The 19,870-nt window shown below is 47.5% G+C and overlaps 1 protein-coding gene across 1 annotated transcript in view; it reads right to left on the bottom strand.

Annotated features, from left to right (window-relative positions):
• Nucleotides 1–19,666, bottom strand: part of LOC148368273 (protein-tyrosine kinase 2-beta-like) — a 51,494-nt gene extending 31,828 nt beyond the window's left edge. The window contains exons 1-10 of the mRNA XM_088329680.1: nt 19,531–19,666; nt 15,502–15,676; nt 11,275–11,453; nt 11,126–11,213; nt 9,377–9,456; nt 9,246–9,308; nt 6,982–7,036; nt 6,772–6,912; nt 311–382; nt 133–234 (exon numbers count right to left, since the gene is read on the bottom strand). Of these exons, the coding sequence (XP_088185806.1) occupies nt 133–234; nt 311–382; nt 6,772–6,912; nt 6,982–7,036; nt 9,246–9,308; nt 9,377–9,456; nt 11,126–11,213; nt 11,275–11,453; nt 15,502–15,651 (930 nt within the window). The 5' untranslated portion in view covers nt 15,652–15,676; nt 19,531–19,666. The remainder of the gene's footprint in view (nt 1–132; nt 235–310; nt 383–6,771; nt 6,913–6,981; nt 7,037–9,245; nt 9,309–9,376; nt 9,457–11,125; nt 11,214–11,274; nt 11,454–15,501; nt 15,677–19,530) is intronic.
• Between the last annotated feature and the right edge of the window lie 204 nt (nt 19,667–19,870).

Below are 19,870 nucleotides of genomic sequence, written 5' to 3'. Positions count from 1 at the left end.
GGTATCTTGTTTCGAATTGCTGGTTGCTGGTTTCTCTAAAATCATATTTTGAATCGCAAGAGTTTGTACTTTTCAATGAAACGTGAGAGAGAAACTTCACTCTTGCTCAGAACGGCGTCAAATACATTTTACCTGCTCGGTTCCGTCTACGTATACGTTGACTAAAGCTCGGCCGTTACTCTCGGCAGAGAAGGAGATGTCGCGCACTTGAGAGAAGGTGGCCATCAAGACGAGCTGGCGGAGAAGAAAAGACATTTGGACTTCAGCAAAATCCTACTTTTGGGTGGAAATGTTCTGGAGGTGGGCTTACGGCTGAGTTGTCACTCTGCTGGCTGATACCTTCAGGTCCAATGACCAGGTCTATCGTCACACGCCATCCGTGCTGTTGATGACAAAAAAAAAACATATTTTTCTCAAGTAGGCACGTTTTTGAGATGAAGTGTTTAAGGAATATGTTAGGAGTAACAAGATTGGATAGATTGAGAAATGAAACTGTGAGAGACAGAACTGGGGTAGTAGTGGAATAAGAGAGTACTCGGTGGGTTTGGATGATCGTCGGTCACAGGTAGCAGATAGCAGGAACGCGGAAGTTGCACTTCCATGTCGAGCGAGGGTCAGCGTTGACGGAGAGAAAACGGGTCGATGGCCGGGACGTGGGAGCAAAACAGAAACGGGTCCAGGAGGGAGGTCGGTAACAGGTATCAGGTCAGAAACAGGGGGAAATCGGTCGAGGGCCGGGATGGAGGAGCAAGGGCAGTAACGAGTCCAGAAAAGAGGTTAGCAACAGGTATTAGGCAGGAAACAGGGCAAAACGGGTCGGTGGCCGGGATGGAAGAGCAGAGCAGAAACGGGTCCAGAAACAGGTCGGCAACAGATATCAGGCAAGAAACAGGGCGAAACCGGTCGAGGGCCGGGATGGAGGAGCAAGGGCAGTAAAAAGTCCAGAAAAGAGGTCAGCAACAGGTATCAGGCAGGAAACAGGGCAAAACAGAACGATGGCCGGGACGGAGGAGCAAGGACAAAAACGGATCCAGAAACAAGGTTGGCAACAGGTATCATGCAGGAAACAGGGCGAAACCGGTTGAGGGCCGGGATGGAGGAGCAAGGGCAGTAACGAGTCCAGAAAAAGAGGTCAGCAACAGGTATCAGGCAGTAAACAGGGCAAAACAGGTCGATGGCCGGGACGGAGGAGCAAAGACGGAAACGGGTCCAGAAACAAGGTCGGCAACAGGTATCAGGCGGGAAACAGGGTGAAACCGGTCGAGGGCCGGGATGGAGGAGCAAGGGCAGTAACAAGTCCAGAAAAGAGGTCAGCAACAGGTATCAGGCAGGAAACAGGGCAAAACGGGTCGATGGCCGGGACGGAAGAGCAGAGCAAAACGGGTCCAGAAACAGGTCTTAAACAAGGTGAAACTGGTCGAGGGCTGGGATGAAGGAGCAAGGGCAGTAAAAAGTCCAGAAAAGAGGGTCAGCAACAGGTATCAGGCAGTAAACAGGGCAAAACAGGTCGATGGCCGGGACGGAGGAGCAAAGACGGAAACGGGTCCAGAAACAAGGTCGGCAACAGGTATCAGGCGGGAAACAGGGTGAAACCGGTCGAGGGCCGGGATGGAGGAGCAAGGGCAGTAACAAGTCCAGAAAAGAGGTCAGCAACAGGTATCAGGCAGGAAACAGGGCAAAACGGGTCGATGGCCGGGACGGAAGAGCAGAGCAAAACGGGTCCAGAAACAGGTCTTAAACAGGGTGAAACTGGTCGAGGGCTGGGATGAAGGAGCAAGGGCAGTAAAAAGTCCAGAAAAGAGGGTCAGCAACAGGTATCAGGCAGGAAACAGGGCAAAACGGGTCGATGGCCGGGATGGAAGAGCAGAGCAGAAACGGGTCCAGAAACAGGTCGGCAACAGGTATCAGGCAGGAAACAGGGCGAAACCGGTCGAGGGCCGGGATGGAGGAGCAAGGGCAGTAACAAGTCCAGAAAAGAGGGTCAGCAACAGGTATCAGGCAGGAAACAGGGCAAAACGGGTCGATGGCCGGGATGGAAGAGCAGAGCAGAAACGGGTCCAGAAACAGGTCGGCAACAGATATCAGGCAAGAAACAGGGCGAAACCGGTCGAGGGCCGGGACGGAGGAGCAAGGGCAGTAAAAAGTCCAGAAAAAGAGGTCAGCAACAGGTATCAGGCAGTAAACAGGGCAAAACAGGTCGATGGCCGGGACGGAGGAGCAAAGACGGAAACGGGTCCAGAAACAAGGTCGGCAACAGGTATCAGGCGGGAAACAGGGTGAAACCGGTCGAGGGCCGGGATGGAGGAGCAAGGGCAGTAACAAGTCCAGAAAAGAGGTCAGCAACAGGTATCAGGCAGGAAACAGGGCAAAACGGGTCGATGGCCGGGACGGAAGAGCAGAGCAAAACGGGTCCAGAAACAGGTCTTAAACAGGGTGAAACTGGTCGAGGGCTGGGATGAAGGAGCAAGGGCAGTAAAAAGTCCAGAAAAGAGGGTCAGCAACAGGTATCAGGCAGGAAACAGGGCAAAACGGGTCGATGGCCGGGATGGAAGAGCAGAGCAGAAACGGGTCCAGAAACAGGTCGGCAACAGGTATCAGGCAGGAAACAGGGCGAAACCGGTCGAGGGCCGGGATGGAGGAGCAAGGGCAGTAACAAGTCCAGAAAAGAGGGTCAGCAACAGGTATCAGGCAGGAAACAGGGCAAAACGGGTCGATGGCCGGGATGGAAGAGCAGAGCAGAAACGGGTCCAGAAACAGGTCGGCAACAGATATCAGGCAAGAAACAGGGCGAAACCGGTCGAGGGCCGGGACGGAGGAGCAAGGGCAGTAAAAAGTCCAGAAAAGAGGTCAGCAACAGGTATCAGGCAGGAAACAGGGCAAAACAGAACGATGGCCGGGACGGAGGAGCAAGGACAAAAACGGATCCAGAAACAAGGTTGGCAACAGGTATCATGCAGGAAACAGGGCGAAACCGGTTGAGGGCCGGGATGGAGGAGCAAGGGCAGTAACGAGTCCAGAAAAAGAGGTCAGCAACAGGTATCAGGCAGTAAACAGGGCAAAACAGGTCGATGGCCGGGACGGAGGAGCAAAGACGGAAACGGGTCCAGAAACAAGGTCGGCAACAGGTATCAGGCGGGAAACAGGGTGAAACCGGTCGAGGGCCGGGATGGAGGAGCAAGGGCAGTAACAAGTCCAGAAAAGAGGTCAGCAACAGGTATCAGGCAGGAAACAGGGCAAAACGGGTCGATGGCCGGGACGGAAGAGCAGAGCAAAACGGGTCCAGAAACAGGTCTTAAACAGGGTGAAACTGGTCGAGGGCTGGGATGAAGGAGCAAGGGCAGTAAAAAGTCCAGAAAAGAGGGTCAGCAACAGGTATCAGGCAGGAAACAGGGCAAAACGGGTCGATGGCCGGGATGGAAGAGCAGAGCAGAAACGGGTCCAGAAACAGGTCGGCAACAGGTATCAGGCAGGAAACAGGGCGAAACCGGTCGAGGGCCGGGATGGAGGAGCAAGGGCAGTAACAAGTCCAGAAAAGAGGGTCAGCAACAGGTATCAGGCAGGAAACAGGGCAAAACGGGTCGATGGCCGGGATGGAAGAGCAGAGCAGAAACGGGTCCAGAAACAGGTCGGCAACAGGTATCAGGCAGAAAACAGGGCGAAACCGGTCGAGGGCCGGGATGGAGGAGCAAGGGCAGTAACAAGTCCAGAAAAGAGGTCATCAACAGGTATCAGGCAGGAAACAGGGCAAAACAGGTCGATGGCCGGGATGGAAGAGCAGAGCAAAAACAGGTCCAGAAACAGGTCGGCAACAGGTATCAGGCAGGAAACAGGGCGAAAACGGGTCGATGGCCGGGACAGAAGAGCAGAGCAGAAACGCGTCCAGAAACAGTTTGGCAACAGGTATCAGGCAGGAAACGGGGCAAAACAGGTCGATGGTGAATCAGTAATCACTCTCATTTCCAACATATTGGAAGCTATGCTTAGCGCAGCAGCTAATTACCCTCATGATCATTCTTTCACCTCTCCAATCTTATCAAAACACTATCCATTTTCCCATTTAATTTCCTCCGCTCATTTTTAATGGTCTTAAATTTAAAACCGATTGAAAACCAAATGGGCAGCACGGCGGCGCAGTGGTTAGCACGTGTACGGCACAGTTCTGAGGTCATGAGATTGAACCTCCTGTGTGGAGTTTGCATGTTCTCCCTGTGCTTGCGTGGGTTTCTTCCGGGCACTCCGGTTTCCTCCCACATTCTAAAAACATGCTTGTCCCTAGGTGTGAATGAGCGAGTGACTTCTCGGTCTCTGCCTGGCAAGCAGTTGAGGGTGTCCCCTGCCCACTGCCCGAAGATAGATGGGATGGGCTCCAACACCCCCGTGACCCTACTGAGGATAAGCGGTGCAGATAATGAATGGATGGATGGAGTTCAATTTTTTTCTAGCGCGTGTCGAGCACAGTTCTGAGATCATGAGATCGAACCTCCTGTGTGGAGTTTGCATGTTCTCCCCATGCTTGTGTGAGTTTCTTCCGGGCACTCCGGTGTCCTCCCACATTACAAAAACATGCGTGTCAGGTTGATTGGCCTAACCAAATTGTCCCTAGGTGTGAATGAGCGAGTGACTTGTTGGTCTCTGCCTGGCAAGCCGTTGAGGGTGTCCCCTGCCCACTGCCCGAAGATAGATGGGAGGGGCTCCAACACCCCCGTGACCCTACTGAGGATAAGCGGTGCAGATAATGGATGGATGGATGGATGAAAACCAAACTCAAAAGAGAAAGTTTGAGGACTATACTTCCAGTCATCCATAATCCAACTGGGAACAGATGGTGTACATGCAAAAAAGGTTCAGTGTGGTTTGAGGGCGCCATCTTTTGGGGAAATGTGGGCGTTGCAGCAAAACGGGAAAAAGGATGAGTGACTGTTCTTTTGATTATTATGAAGTGATGACATCATTGTCACTATCTTTGGGACCCCCACCCCTTTAGTCGGATCTCTAACCTAGGAGATTGAATGAAAAGAAAGGGTTCAGGGGGTCTTCGGAATCGGTTGAAATCTCTTATCTGAGATTTGGATCTTCTCCCTGCTCTCCTTGCAAGTTCAAAATCTCTTTATTTTAAGTGTCTACAAAGCATTAAACAACGACTTTTTACGATATTTTTATCATTTTTGTTTGGCGGGGGTACTCAAAAACGTGTCATGAACCGGAACAGGATCAGGACCCAAACGCGTGACGTTCTCACACAAGCTTTTTATTTTATGGGAAATGGGGAGTCAGGCACGTTAGGCAGCAGTCTGGCGTGGAATGACGGGAAGCCAGAGGCCGACGAGATCGATCCCAATTGCCCGAGTTGATATCGGACCGATGGGGTCAGAACCGGACAGGACGGGACAGACAGAATTGATATTGAAACAGGATATTGAAATGAAACAGGAAAAAACTGGAGAGAATAATAAACAGGACGAAAATAGACGGGAACGAAACTGGAAACTGATACTAAGCAGGACAAAATAAACGGGAACAATACCGGACAGGAAATACCAACAGGCAACAGGACTGAGTCAGAACCCACGTCTTGCGGGGCAGAGGTTTGCAGACGGACTGACAAGCCGTGACAGAAAGGGGTGGGTTTAAATAGTGACAGGGAGCCAATCAGAGTCTGAGGCAGTTGGCGCCAATACTGGACAGGAAGGGGCAGACAGGATCGATAACGAATCGGGATAACGAAAATAAACAGGAACAACGAGACGGGAACGAAAACTGGAGATAATAATAAACAGGACAAACATAGACGGTATCAAAACTGGAATCCAATATTAAACAACGGGAGAGACAGGTTTGATATCAAGACAGGATATTAAATTAAACGGGACAAACTGGACGGGAACGAAACCAGAAATCAATATTGAACAACGGGACGGACAGGATTGATATCAAAACAGGATATCAAAATAAACAGGACAAACTAGATGAAAGGAAACTGGAAACCGATATTAAACAACAGGACCGACAGGATTGATATCAAAACACGATATCGAAAATAAACAGGACAAACTAGACATGAACGAAACTGGAAACCAAAATTAAACACCGGACAGACAGGATTGATATCAAAACAGGATGTCGAAATTAAACGGGACAAACTGGACGGGATCGAAACCGGAAATCAATATTGACCAACGGGACGGACAGGATTGATATCAAAACAGGATATCCAAAATAAACAGGACAAACTAGACGGAAAGGAAACCAGAAACCGATATTAAACAACAGGACAGACAGGGTTGATATCAAAACAGGATATCGAAAATAAACAGGACCAACTAGACAAAACGAAACTGGACACCGATATTAAACAACGGGACGGACACGATTGATATTAAAACAGGGTATCGGAATTAAACGGGACAAACTAGACGGGAACGAAACTGGAAGCCAATAATAAACAGGACAAAGTAAACAGGAACAATACCGGACAGGAAATACCAACAGGAAAACAGGACCGAGTCAAAACCCACGTCTTGCGGGCAAGTGGTTCATTGACGGACTGACACAGGAAAAATGAGAGCACTGAGCTTAAAAAGACAAAAAGCCAATCTGTCAATGAGCTGCAGCCGGCGCCACACGGGTGGGCCCAATTGGGCGCCACGGCAACCGTGACATAACGAGCTTAACCAAAGATCGATTGGACAATCCTTATCTACTGCGGAAGAAGCGGCGGCACCAGTTGCTGTAAAAAACAGACGTGGACATAGAAGTACATAAAATTCTCACCACTAGCTGGCAGGCAAATCGCTCCTGCGTGTAGTCGTAACACTGAGCCAGAGTGCAGAAGAACCGGATCACGCACTGCTCCTGGTTCAGAGTTCCGTAGCCTCGGAAGGTCTGGTGGATCATGCGCCGCAGCTGCTTCCTCTGAAGAAAATGTCCATTGAAAAAGCTAGAGATGGAAACGGATGTAAAGTGCGAGAGATGGATCTCTACCTTCATGCTCTCGAGGAGCTCTTTTGGAAAGAACAGGTCCAGTCCCACGTCCTTCCTAATCGAAAGAAGTCAAATCGTGATGGAGAGGAACTCTGTCGCTATCAATATATTCCATCCATCCATTGTCTGCACCGCTTATCCTCAGTAGGGTCGCGGGGGTGCTGGAGCGCATTCTCGAGCAGTGGGCAGGGGACACCCTCAACCGGTTGCCAGCCGGTCGCAGGGCACACAGAGACAGAAAACTCACTCGCTAAAAAAGAGACACGAAAGCGGAGAGGAGGCGGACTCGCTATCTACGTGAACACAAGGCGGTGTAACCCTGGGCACAAAGCTTTCCATCTGCTGCAGGGACGTGGAACTTTTGGCCTAGCGTGTGACGCCATCCACTCCGCTGTTGCCCAGAGGCCATCCTGTTAATATGTTAATAAACAACAAAGGATACTGATGGAAGGGGATGAATAAAGTATCTATATATCTATCTATCTATCTATCTATCTATCTATCTATCTATCTATCTATCTATCTATCTATCTATCTATCTATCTATCTATCTATCTATCTATCTATCTCCTTTTGTATGGTGGCAATGGAACCAAATAGAGCGTCCAAATTTGTGAGAGACATCTATAGAGGATATACAGTATATAGGGATATATATATTTATAGAGGTATATAGAGGATATAATAATACACAAGCTTTACTTGAATTACAAAACGCCACCTTAGCTTGTATTTGTCATATGCTATTGAAAGTGTGTTGTGGAAGTCGGAGCTTATCGACATAATGAGGACACATTTGTTTAGACAGGAAATTACAGGCTTGTTTCTCCCGAGTTTGAATGTCAGCGAGTGTTATTAATAATAACATTCGGCTTGGTTTGGAACAAGCTGTCAGGAACTTGGCTGGGTCACGGTGACTTGATGAGAAACATGGGGAGATTGCAAAAACACATGTCAATTCTTGGAAGCATGAGCAAAACAAGAGCGTGATCGGGAGGGGACGCACTGAGCAACATGTGATATTTCCGACGTGATGTTTTAGCTCCGGAGGGTATAAGAAAGCTGATTGTCTCTTAGACGAACGAGAACGCTGTTTTGAATGCTGATGAATATCAGTAAACAACTTCTCTGATCCAAATTTCTCAGTACTTTTGAGCATATTTCTGGGGCGAAGCAGGTACATGGTCTGCTCCGAAAGGCGCAGTGATATACTGTACAAGTAAAATGGCCGCAGTAACTTACAAACTTCTCTCACTGACGACTGACTAGCCCAAAAGCAGTGATTAAACATGGGTCGGCCTGATGAATAAGATCTGGCGTTGTGAAATACCGCGGTGTTGGCTGAGCCAGGTAGGGGCGGGAAAAAAACACTGTCGATTCTGGGAAAGAAAGTTTGAGAAAAACACCGGGTCATCCTGACCGATGCTGTTGAACACAGGGTATAAAAAAGCTGATCGTCTCCCAAACAAATGAGAACGCTGTATCAACTCTGATGAACGAAATAAACGGCTTCTCCCTCTCTGCCATATTTATCTGCATATATTTTGGGGCGACGCCCAACGACGTCCTCTCCAAAAGCAGCGTCATCAAAATAAAACCCTTAATGTAGAAGAAATCACTTTGTTTCGGTTCCCATCGGTCCTACGCACGTTGAGTTGGTGAAGCCACTTGTGTGCTACAAAAAGGGGCGGGGCTGTCGTCTGCCTCGCCTTCCGATTGGCTGAGAACTTCGCTATTGGATCTATTAACGATGTATTGTATGCTATTTGGGCAGCACGGCGGGGCAGTGGTTAGCGCGTGTGCGGCACAGTTCTGACGTCATGAGATCGAACATTCCTGTGTGGAGTTTGCATGTTCTCCCAGGGCTTGCGTCCTCTGGTTTCCTCCCACATCCCAAAGTCAGGTTATTTGGCTGGTCCAAATTGTCCCTGAGCGAATGAGGTGTCTGTCCCTGTGTGCCCTGCGACTGGCTGCCAACCAGTTCAGGGTGTCCCCTGCCCACTGCCCGAAGACGGCTGGGAAGGGCTCCAGCACCCCCGCGACCCTACTGAGGATAAGCGGTGCAGATGATGGATGGATTGATGGATGTTATTCGTAGCTCTGTAATTGTTATTTTGAAACAGTCATGAACTTTCAGTCGGTCATCTGGAGCTGAGTGGAACCCTCTGAGGGCTTTAATGAACTTTGCCGCTCTGTTTCCTGTTAAGCGCTAAAAAGCCAGGGATTTCAATACAGATTGAAGAGAAATCTCCAAGTCGACTCACTCTAAAAGCTCAAAGTTGGACTTTTTCTCCAGTCCGTTTGGGTTCAGGTCTTTGTAGAATCTCCTGAAACGACGATAGAAACGAGCTTCAGCTTTGGAGATCGACAAATACTCATGGTGAGACCATCTTACCTCATCTCCAGGCATCCAAGCTGGAGAGCCATCCCGTCGCTGACTTTGGAAGCAAATTTTTGCATATAGTCACTGCGGACCTGCGAACACGTCGGCTTTCAAATTCCCGAGTAAAAACTCTCGTTTTATTCTCTTTTTGTGTAAATTTAACGCTTTCAAGCATGAATAGTATTCAGTCGAAATGAGTAAAGAACAGTAGATGCAGACAGATAAAGCCAAATATTAGCGGATGCTAGCTGTAAACACCGTCAGCTAACGAGTCATAATAACAGCTAAGTCCTAACAAATTATGCTAACGAATACATGTTAACAAGTAATGCTTAAAGCTACATGATAACTGCTTCATGCTAACGAATTACGCTAATAACAGCTAAATGCCAAAGGCTACATGCTAACGAATAATACTAACGACTACATGCTAACGAGTCATACTAACGAGGAAGTGATAAATGCTTCATGCTAACAGATTGTGCTGATTGGTCAATGCTAACTGCTTCTTGTTTACAAATTATGCTAACGGCTACTTGCTAACAGTTAAATATATATATAATTTTTGCGAACAGCCACATGCTGGAAAATTATGGTAAAGTCTAATTGTTATAGCTTCCTGCTAACTGCTACATGCTAACTGTTTCATGCTAACAAATTATGCCAACGGCTGCATGCTAACTGTTACTTTCTTACAAATTATGCTAATTGATACTTGCTAACAGTTAAAAATTAACAAATTATGCTAACAGCTACATCCTGACAAATTATGCTAACGGCTACATGTTAACGCTTCATGCTAACAGCTAAATGCCAACTGCTTCATGCAAACAAATTATGCCAACGGCTGGATGCTAATTGCTACTTTCTTACAATGGATACTTGCTAACAGTTAAGAAATTAACAAGCTAAATGCTAACTGCTTCATGCTATCAAATTGTGCTAATGTACACATTCTAACAACTTCGTGTTTACAAATTATGCTATTGGCTACATGTTTAATAGTTATGCTAATGGCTACATGCTAAAAAGTGATCCTAACGGCTAAATGCTAACTGCTTCATGCTATCAAATTATGCTAGTGGCTACATTCTAACAATTTCATGTTTATAAATTATACTATTGGCTGCATGTTTATGAGTTATGCTAACGGCTACGTGCTAAAAAGTGATGCTAACGGCCAAAGGCTAACTGCTTCATGCTAACAAATTATGCTAATGGCAACGGCTACATGTTTACAAATTATGTTAACGGCTACATGCAAACAGGTTATGCTAACTGCTACATGGTAAAAAGTGAGGCTAACAGCCAAATGCTAACTCTTTCATGCTAAAAAAATATACTAATAGCAACATGCTAACGGCTACATGTTTACAAATTATGCTAATGGCTATGTGCTAATGAGCTATTATAATGGCTAGATGCTAACAAGTGATGCTAGTGTCTAAATGCTAATACCTAAATGTGAAAAAAAATATGTTAATGGCTAAATTTTTACATGATAACGATTTTGGGCCCATCTGAAATGAACTTGCTAGCACCGGAGGGGTGTGGAGGGGGGAAGTCCCCCCCACAGAACCAAGTTCTGAGCTAATAACTTTCTTCTAACTCAAAATGCAAACAACTCAACGCTTATGGTTCTCTACCATCATCTTCCAGATCCATCACAACTCTCACGATCGCCTCGGGAATTGTCTGGTTCAATGATTAATGCTGTTTTTTGAGTACTGTGATAAAAATCCACAAACAAACACGACTGACCTGCTGGTACATGTAAAGCATTGTGGTTCTGTCCTCTCGGAATTTTTCCAAGAAATCGGATGGAATGTATCGAATCCTTAAATCGTACCTGGAAAAGTCAAATGCACTTTTAATTGTTGTCATTTCAAACCAAAGAAGGTTGTATGGACCTCCATTCAGCTTCCAGGTGTTGCTGTTCATGACGCTGGGTGAGTTCAGTCACGGTCAGGTCCGGGTGCAACCAATGTATCTCCGAGGACTTGAGATGTTTGAGGAGAAGGCCGTAACATCGGTGGTTTTGGATGTCTGGACCCACATGGCCACCTGACAGGACGCTGTCGATGACGTCCTATGGCAGAAGATGCCGTTGTTCTCGTTGGAAATTGGACTAAGAAGCTAAAGGTTTGTCCTGACTTCCGGGTTTTGTGCATGTTTATCACTCACAACGGTTTCAGATCATCAAACTCATTTCCATATCACACAAAATCAACCCAAGGAAATACAAAATGCACATTTTGTGTGTTGATTCCATTTATTTAGGCACAAAGAATCAAAACCTAACTGGGCCTATTTGAAACTGAAGTTGCCCTTGAACCCAATAGCGAGTTAGGCCACCTTTTAGCGGTAACAGAAATCAAACTTTAGCAATAATGCGTAATGAGTCTTTCACAACACTGTGGATGTCACGAACCAGGACAGGAAACAGGAAGCAGAACCCACTCGCGTAACGTTACTCACGGTAGATCGGTCGGAACGAGGAAGTGGTCAAAATCAAACAGATCAGGGCGAGAACAGATCAGGAGCAAAACACAGGCAAAAACGGAGATTCAAAGGGCTTGGCGAAACAAGAGCAAAAACACAGGCAAAAACGTATCACAACTGAGTCTAGCAGGAGTTTGGCAGACGCTCCGACAAAAGGCGACTCACAGGACAGCGTAGTTACAGGTGGCAATCTGTCAATGCGTTTCAGCTGGTGTCCATGGGCGGGGCCAATTGGGCGCCCTGGCAACCGTGACAGAAGCTGGTGTTACACGGTGGGGGCCAATTGGGCGCCCTGGCAACCGTGACCGAAGCTGGCACCACCGGCGGGGACCAATTGGGCGCCATGGCAACCGTGACATTAGGAAAAAAGGGATTGAAATCTATTCGTCCGTTAACGGTCATAAAGCCATTTCCAAGGCTGTAGGCCTAACCACTGTCTGAGCCATTAGCCATAAATGGAAAAAACTGTGACAAAACTTTGCAGAAGTGGTTAACCAAGAGTGCAACAACCGCTCATCCAGGAGGTTAAAAAATAACCTCCAAGGAACTGCAGTCCCCACTGGCCCAAGTTAAGTGTTTGTGACTCCACTCTTGGAAAGACACTGGCCAAAAATAGCTTCTAGGGGAGAGTTCCCAGCCCTAAACCACTGCGGTCACAAAAGAACACAAAGAGTCGTTTCACATTTGTCAAAAAGCATCTTGATGATCTTCAAGTGATTTTGAGAAACATTCTGTGGGCTGATTAGTCAAAATTGAGGTTTTCGGAAGGTGTGCAGCCCATTATATCCGGCGTAAAAATGGCACAGCATTTGCTAAAAACAACATGATGCCAACCGTAAAGCATGGTGTTGGCAATGTGATGGTCCGGGGCTGCTTTGCTGCCTCAGGGCACGGACAACTTACGGTGAATCATGAATTACCAGAAGACTCATTGCCAATTATCATAAATGTTTAATGTCTGTTCTGGCCCAAAAGGGGGCAATGACTTTACATAGGGCCAAATAGGTTTTTGTCACGGTTGCCATGGCGCCCAATTGGCCCCCACTGTGTAACACCAGCTTCTGTCACGGTTGCCAGGGCGCCCAATTGGCCCCGCCCTTGGACACCAGCTGAGACTCGTTGACAGATTGTTCCCTGTCACTACCTAAGCGCTGTCCTGTAAGCTGCCTGGGGTCGGACTGTCTGTGAAACGTCTGCGTTTTTTCCTGTGTTTTTGCTCCCGTTTTGTTCTCGTCACGATCTGTTTGATTTTGACCACTTCCTCGTTCCGATCAATCTACTACCCACGACCAACGATCCCCGGATCGAAGTGTGCGCTCTCTGCTCTTCTCCCCAATAAAGTGTGAGTAACGTTACGCGAGTGGGTTCTGCTTCCTGTCCTGGTCCTGACAGTTTTTATGTTTTTTTTGCCTTACTAAATGGAAGCAACATTCGAAAAGTCCATTTTGTATTTCCTTGGGTGGTCTCTGTGTGATATTCAAATTGCTTTTATGATCTGAAACCTTTGCGGGTGATAACTATGCAAAAAAAAAAAACAGAAACGAGGAAGGGGGCAAATACTTTTTCACAGCACTGTGTTAAACGAGTGATTGCCCAAGAATTCTGGGTTGTGTAACGACTTTCAAAATAGGACTTCGAATAAGTTGCCAAATTCTTATGTCAGCGACACACCAAAATTACCGTATTTTCTCGAGTATAAGGCTTCGATAAAAGTATCCGATTTTCTTGAAACTGTGTGTGATGCAAAGTAGTGGACAAGGCTGCTAAAGGGTGGGCATGTATCTAAGCTTCATGCTCAATTCCGATTTTGGGGCGAAACTGGATGTTTCCTTCACATTTCCAACTACCGTATTTTCCGCACTATAAGGCGCACCTAAAAGTCTTCATTTTTTTCAAAAGCTGACCATGCGCCTTATAATACAGTGCGCCTTTTATATGGCTCAATATTAAGTCGCAAAGTCTCGATTTTCCCCCGAACGTGGAGTAGTCCGCGGTGTATGCTGGGATTTATTTACCGGTGTTTCATTGGCTAACCAATGTGTCAATCATCATTTGAATCGATCACTATTGGCTAAAGTTATTTGGAGCCTCGGATAGGCTAGAGGGCCGAAACAAACCCTGCAATTGGCCGAAAAAGATGTGTCAATCATCCGTTACATCGATCGCTATTGGCTAAAGTTATTCGGAGCCTCGGATTGGCTAGAGCGCCAAAACAAAGCCTGCAATTGGCCGAAAAAGACGTGTCAATCATCATTTGAATCGATCACTATTGGCTAAAGTTATTCGGAGGTCAAGGGGGCGGATCATTTTTATCATTTACAGGCTGGTATAGGCTGAAGCGGCAAAACAAAGCCTGGAATTGGCCGAAAAAGATGAATGTGAATAGCATTTTGGGTTGACGGCATACAGAAAGCATTTTTTTACTATTTTGTATTTGTAAATATTTTATTCTCCTGGATTTACTACACTTACGGATATAAGAGGACCATGGCTGCACATTATTATTGAACACAACGACTTGGGTGAGCTACTCTGGCTATATATTTTCCCTGTATCTTGTTTCAGACTGAACTTGATGTTTCTGTGATAAGCGGTACAGATCATGGATGGAATGGAGTGTCTATTTTTAAATTAAACTCAATTCCAAGTGTTTATTGTCATATGCACAGTAAAGTTGCGAGCGAAAAAGAAAATAGAAACTAAGGAATGGTTGGCATTTCTTGAATCCCAAGACTTTAACCTTCCGAATGATATTTGGAACGATGCATTTGAGTGACATCGTACAGACACCGTTTTCGTATATGTCTGAGACACGTATTTGCGTCTTTGCAAGGTTTGGGAATGTTAAGGGGGTAAGAAGTTGGACTGAACCATCTGACTGTTTTGTCCACGTTCCCATTGTAGCGCCTTATCATCCGGTGCACCTTATCTATGGAAGATATAGGACCAAAAACCATTTTTTCGGGGTGCGCCCTATAACCCGGTGCGCCTTATAGTGCAGAAAATACAGTAAATGCGACTTGTATGTCATCTCCTGTGACTTCTATACTTCTCCTGTGACACGTGACGTCATATTCCTTTTAGCGGAAGTAATCATGGATGGTAACGCCGTAGCGTATTGAAGGATTTTAGACATTTGACTATAAAGGATTTTATACGATTAAATACAAGTTACATTTATTGAGTTTAATGCTGTAGTTGTTTAGTGACTGTGCCTTTATTCAATGAGCAGTGAAAGTTCAGAGAATATTGTTTACAGGAATGGCGGGAACGGGACATAAGGCTGATAAGATGATCAGCACATCCGACGACGCAGAAAGGCCCTGACGACGGAGGACGGCAGGCATTGTTTTTGAGAAACGCTCGGTGCTGTTTTGAGATTTCCAGACATGGCGGCGAGGTGGTGTCGCTCACGTTGGGCTTCATTGGCACGCCCATGGGAGGAGCCGGCATGTATGGTGAATGTAGGTTGTGTTTGGTTAATGGAGTCAGATGACTCATTCGAACAATTTGGTAAATGCTACATTTTGAGATCAATTCCCAAGACTTCGCCTTTGATCCCGGATATACGGTATCAAAGACTCCACGATCCAGAAGATAATCGAGTACTATCGGTTGAAAGGATGCTGAAAAACCTTGACTGTGGTTCCTCGGTCGCAGCGGACCAGCTTGAAGTTCTTGCCCAGGTTGAAACCGTTGCTGAGGAAACATACTTTGACGATCTTCACCGGGACGGTTTTGGTAGCGGTTGCCGCGGGGTCCTTGGCTTGTCCGATCGGAGACATGTCCGGGACGGGGTGCCGGTGTCTCCTGAAATTCCACAAACATACAGTGCCTTGCAAAAGTATTGTCCCCAACAAATACAAGGCTTCAAACTTACAAGAAAAAAAAACCTTATATTTTCCCAATGATCAACACGATGTGGGACATTTTATATCATACAAACAAATAGAAAAATGGAAAAATAGGCGTCATAGAGTACATGTGAGTAGGCAGGGCAGACAGAATCTGTGATTATGACAGCAATCGTTAGATCAACATGTCAGGGAATTAGAAAACCAAATCGATCCTTTTCTCCATTGACTCCACCGGACTAAAAACCCGAACAAGACGAGTCCCGGCCGGGGTCTTTTGCCTCCCCGGTAAAATTTCTCGATTTTTCGGATGATTTGAAATCTCGTTGATCTGTGAGCTTCCCCAGACCAAGAATTCAAGAAGGATCTGATTCAACATAAGAGCAAATACCGGTCTACTGTGATACGGAGAGCCAAGAAGAAATCGGCAGGTTCTAGAGCAGGGGTCAGCAACCTTTTCGGTGTGGAGCATAAGGCTACTTGAAAATAAGTGCAACAGAAATAACAGCTGATGATTTTCCATGCTTTACTATGTATGCAGTGAGCAATGTGATAACTTGCTTCCGTGGTGGTGTTTTTGTCATGATTACTGATGCGAGGCTCCTGAGTTTGCCCCTTTGGCGGCAACGGCCTCGGACACTGATTGGCTGTTGATCTCTTTTTAAACCCCCGCCTAGCTGTCAACAATTGTCAGTCCGTCTGCGAACCTCAACCCCGCGCTAGGCAAGCACTTTCGACCCTGACTATCCTGTCATGATTCCTGTTTGGCCCTGACCGCTTTTCTGAACTCGTTTCTGCTCCTCCGTCCCAGCCATCGACCTGTTCCTCCCCCGCTCTCGACACCGCCTTCGCTCGCCACGGAAGTGCCACTTACGCGTTCCGAGCAATCTGCTACCCATGACCGATAGTCACCGGACCGTGGGCGCAAGCCTTTTCCTCCTTCTAAATTAAAAATGAGAAAAACGGACGCAAGTGGGTCCTGTCTCCGTTTCTGGTCTCTGACAGTTTTTAGCAGTGACAAAGATTTTCAGGGTCTGTGTTTTTTGTCCGTACCTGGACAGAGCACGTTTAATGTCTATGCCATGTCAGACTCATCCTTGAAATCATGTTCATATTTCGTCTCGTCATGACATTTAACGATTGATGCGCGATGTACAACGCTCTCGAGGTATAATGCACAAACAGCACTGTCATTTTTTGCACAAGCCCCCAGTTGTCAGTCAAAGAACAAACATTTTCGCTGATGTCATTATTGCTGATTCGGGGCACCTGTGACTGCGTCAACAGCCCTGGTCGCTGATTGGCTCCCTGACTCATTTTAAACCCCCGTCTTCCATGAGGAAGACGTCAGACCGTCTGCGAAGCTATGCTTTCAGCTAGGCAAGCTCTGTACTATCCGACATTCTCCTGCCCTGTTTTCTCCTGCCTGATACCTGTTGCTGATCTGTTTCTGGACCCGTTTCTGCTTTTACTCAGCCATCGACCTGTTTTGCCCTGTTTCCTGCCTAATACCTGTTGCCGACCTGTTTCTGGACCCGTTTCTGCTTTTACTCCTCCATCCCAGCCATCGACATGTTTTGCCCTGTTTCCTGCCTGATACCTGTTGCCGACCTGTTTCTGGACCCGTTTCTGCTATTGCTCGCCGGTGTTTCTGTGGCTGGGTCAAAACACGAATTTCTCCTCTTTTGCGATTTACAACCACTTTTTTTAACCTGATCACGTCTGCTCTCCCGTCCAGGCTGACGACCCGTTTCCGACCCCGACCACATTTTGCTCTCCCAGTCCCGTATCACAATCACTTTTTTGATCCTGATCACGTCTGCTCTCCCGTCCTGGCTTACGACTGGTTCTCGACCCCGACCACGTCTTGCTCTCCCAGTCCCGTATTACAATCACTTGTCCTGGCTTACGATTTGTTCTCGACCCCGACCACGTCTTGCTCTCCCAGTCCCGTATTACAATCACTTTTTTGATCCTGATCACGTCTGCTTTCTCGTCCCGGCTTACGACTCGTTCTCGACCCTGGCCACGTCTTGCTCTCCCAGTCCCGTATTACAATCACTTTTTTGATCCTGATCACGTCTGCTTTCTCGTCCCGGCTTACGACTGGTTCTCGACCCCGACCACGTCTTGCTCTCCCAGTCCCGTATTACAATCACTTGTCCTGGCTTACGACTTGTTCTCGACCCCGACCACGTCTTGCTCTCCCAGTCCCGTATTACAATCACTTTTTTAAACCTGATCACGTCTGCTCTCCCGTCCTGGCTTAGGACTGGTTCTTGACCCCGACCACGTCTTGCTCTCCCAGTCCCGTACTACAATCACTTTTTTGATCCTGATCACGTCTGCTCTCCCGTCCAGGCTTACGACTCGTTCCCGACCCCGACCACGTCTTGCTCTCCCAGTCCCGTATTACAATCACTTTTTTGATCCTGATCACATCTGCTCTCCCGTCCTGGCTTACGACTCGTTCTGGACCCCGACCACGTCTTGCTCTCCCAGTCCCGTATTGCAATAACTTTTTTGAACCTGATCACGTCTGCTCTCCCATCCTGGCTTACGACTTGTTCTCGACCCCGACCACGTCTTGCTCTCCGAGTCCCGTATTACAATCACCTTTTTGATCCTGATCACGTCTGCTCTCCTGTCCTGGCTTAGGACTGGTTCTTGACCCCGACCACGTCTTGCTCTCCCAGTCTCGTATTACAATCACTTGTCCTGGCTTATGACTGGTTCTCGACCCCAACCACGTCTTGCTCTCCCAGTCCCGTACTACAATCACTTTTTTGATCCTGATCACGTCTGCTCTCCCGTCCAGGCTTACGACTCGTTCCCGACCCCGACCACGTCTTGCTCTCCCAGTCCCGTATTACAATCACTTTTTTGATCCTGATCACATCTGCTCTCCCGTCCTGGCTTACGACTCGTTCTGGACCCCGACCACGTCTTGCTCTCCCAGTCCCGTATTGCAATAACTTTTTTGAACCTGATCACGTCTGCTCTCCCATCCTGGCTTACGACTTGTTCTCGACCCCGACCACGTCTTGCTCTCCGAGTCCCGTATTACAATCACCTTTTTGATCCTGATCACGTCTGCTCTCCTGTCCTGGCTTAGGACTGGTTCTTGACCCCGACCACGTCTTGCTCTCCGAGTCCCGTATTACAATCACTTGTCCTGGCTTATGACTGGTTCTCGACCCCAACCACGTCTTGCTCTCCCAGTCCCGTACTACAATCACTTTTTTGATCCTGATCACGTCTGCTCTCCCGTCCTGGCTTACAACTCGTTCTGGACCCCGACCACGTCTTGCTCTCCGAGTCCCGTATTACAATCACCTTTTTGATCCTGATCACGTCTGCTCTCCTGTCCTGGCTTACGACTCGTTCTGGACCCCGACCATGTCTTGCTCTCCCATTCCCGTATTACAATCACTTTTTTGATCCCGATCACGTCTGCTCTCCCGTCCTGGCTTACGACTCGCTCTTGACCCCGACCACTTTTTGCTCTCCCTGTCCCAGCTACTGACAAGTTTTCCGCCCCCGACACCGCCATCGCTCGCTACAGAAGATCCACTTCCGCCTTCACAATCCGAGTACGAGAGCGACTTGCTTCCCACGCCCATCGAACACCTTCATCTCACTCTTGTGGTAAAGGTCACGCGAGTGGGTTCTGTTTCCGTTCTGGTCCTGACAGTTGTGAGTTTTGTCCAACACACATAAACGCCTGCAAGAATGTTACGACCAGAACCAAAAATCCTACTTCATCGTCCCGCTCGAGCAAATAAACGCGCCATTTTTCCTCGTACTCACCTTTTTTTGTCCGAGTCCCGTTAGCAAGACACGACGGTAGCAAACGGAAATCGTCCCTTTCTCAAGTCAGTTATGGTAGAAAGCTTATTTTTTTTGCACCCTCGCCGCAAAACATTCAAAGAAGAGGAAGCGATGCTCACCGACCAGGAAGTGGACAGACAGAAACACTGACACCACTGACTTTGAAACCTGGCGTGGGCGTCGCCGCCCTGTTTTTGGGGTTGTTCAAGCCTCACCCGACACAACCGATGACAAAGTCGGTGAGCAACGCTTGAAACAACAGTGAGCAACGGCAAACCCATGTGTGGCAACTAAGTCATGATCAAACATGTTCAAAACT

The sequence above is a fragment of the Urocampus carinirostris genome, chromosome 3 (assembly GCF_059441175.1).
Source record: "Urocampus carinirostris isolate Australia breed hairy pipefish chromosome 3, RoL_Ucar_1.0, whole genome shotgun sequence".
Classification (NCBI taxonomy): Eukaryota; Metazoa; Chordata; class Actinopteri; order Syngnathiformes; family Syngnathidae; genus Urocampus; species Urocampus carinirostris.
The sequence above is the reverse complement of the archived record's forward strand: the minus strand, read 5'-3'. Positions and strand labels throughout refer to the sequence as shown.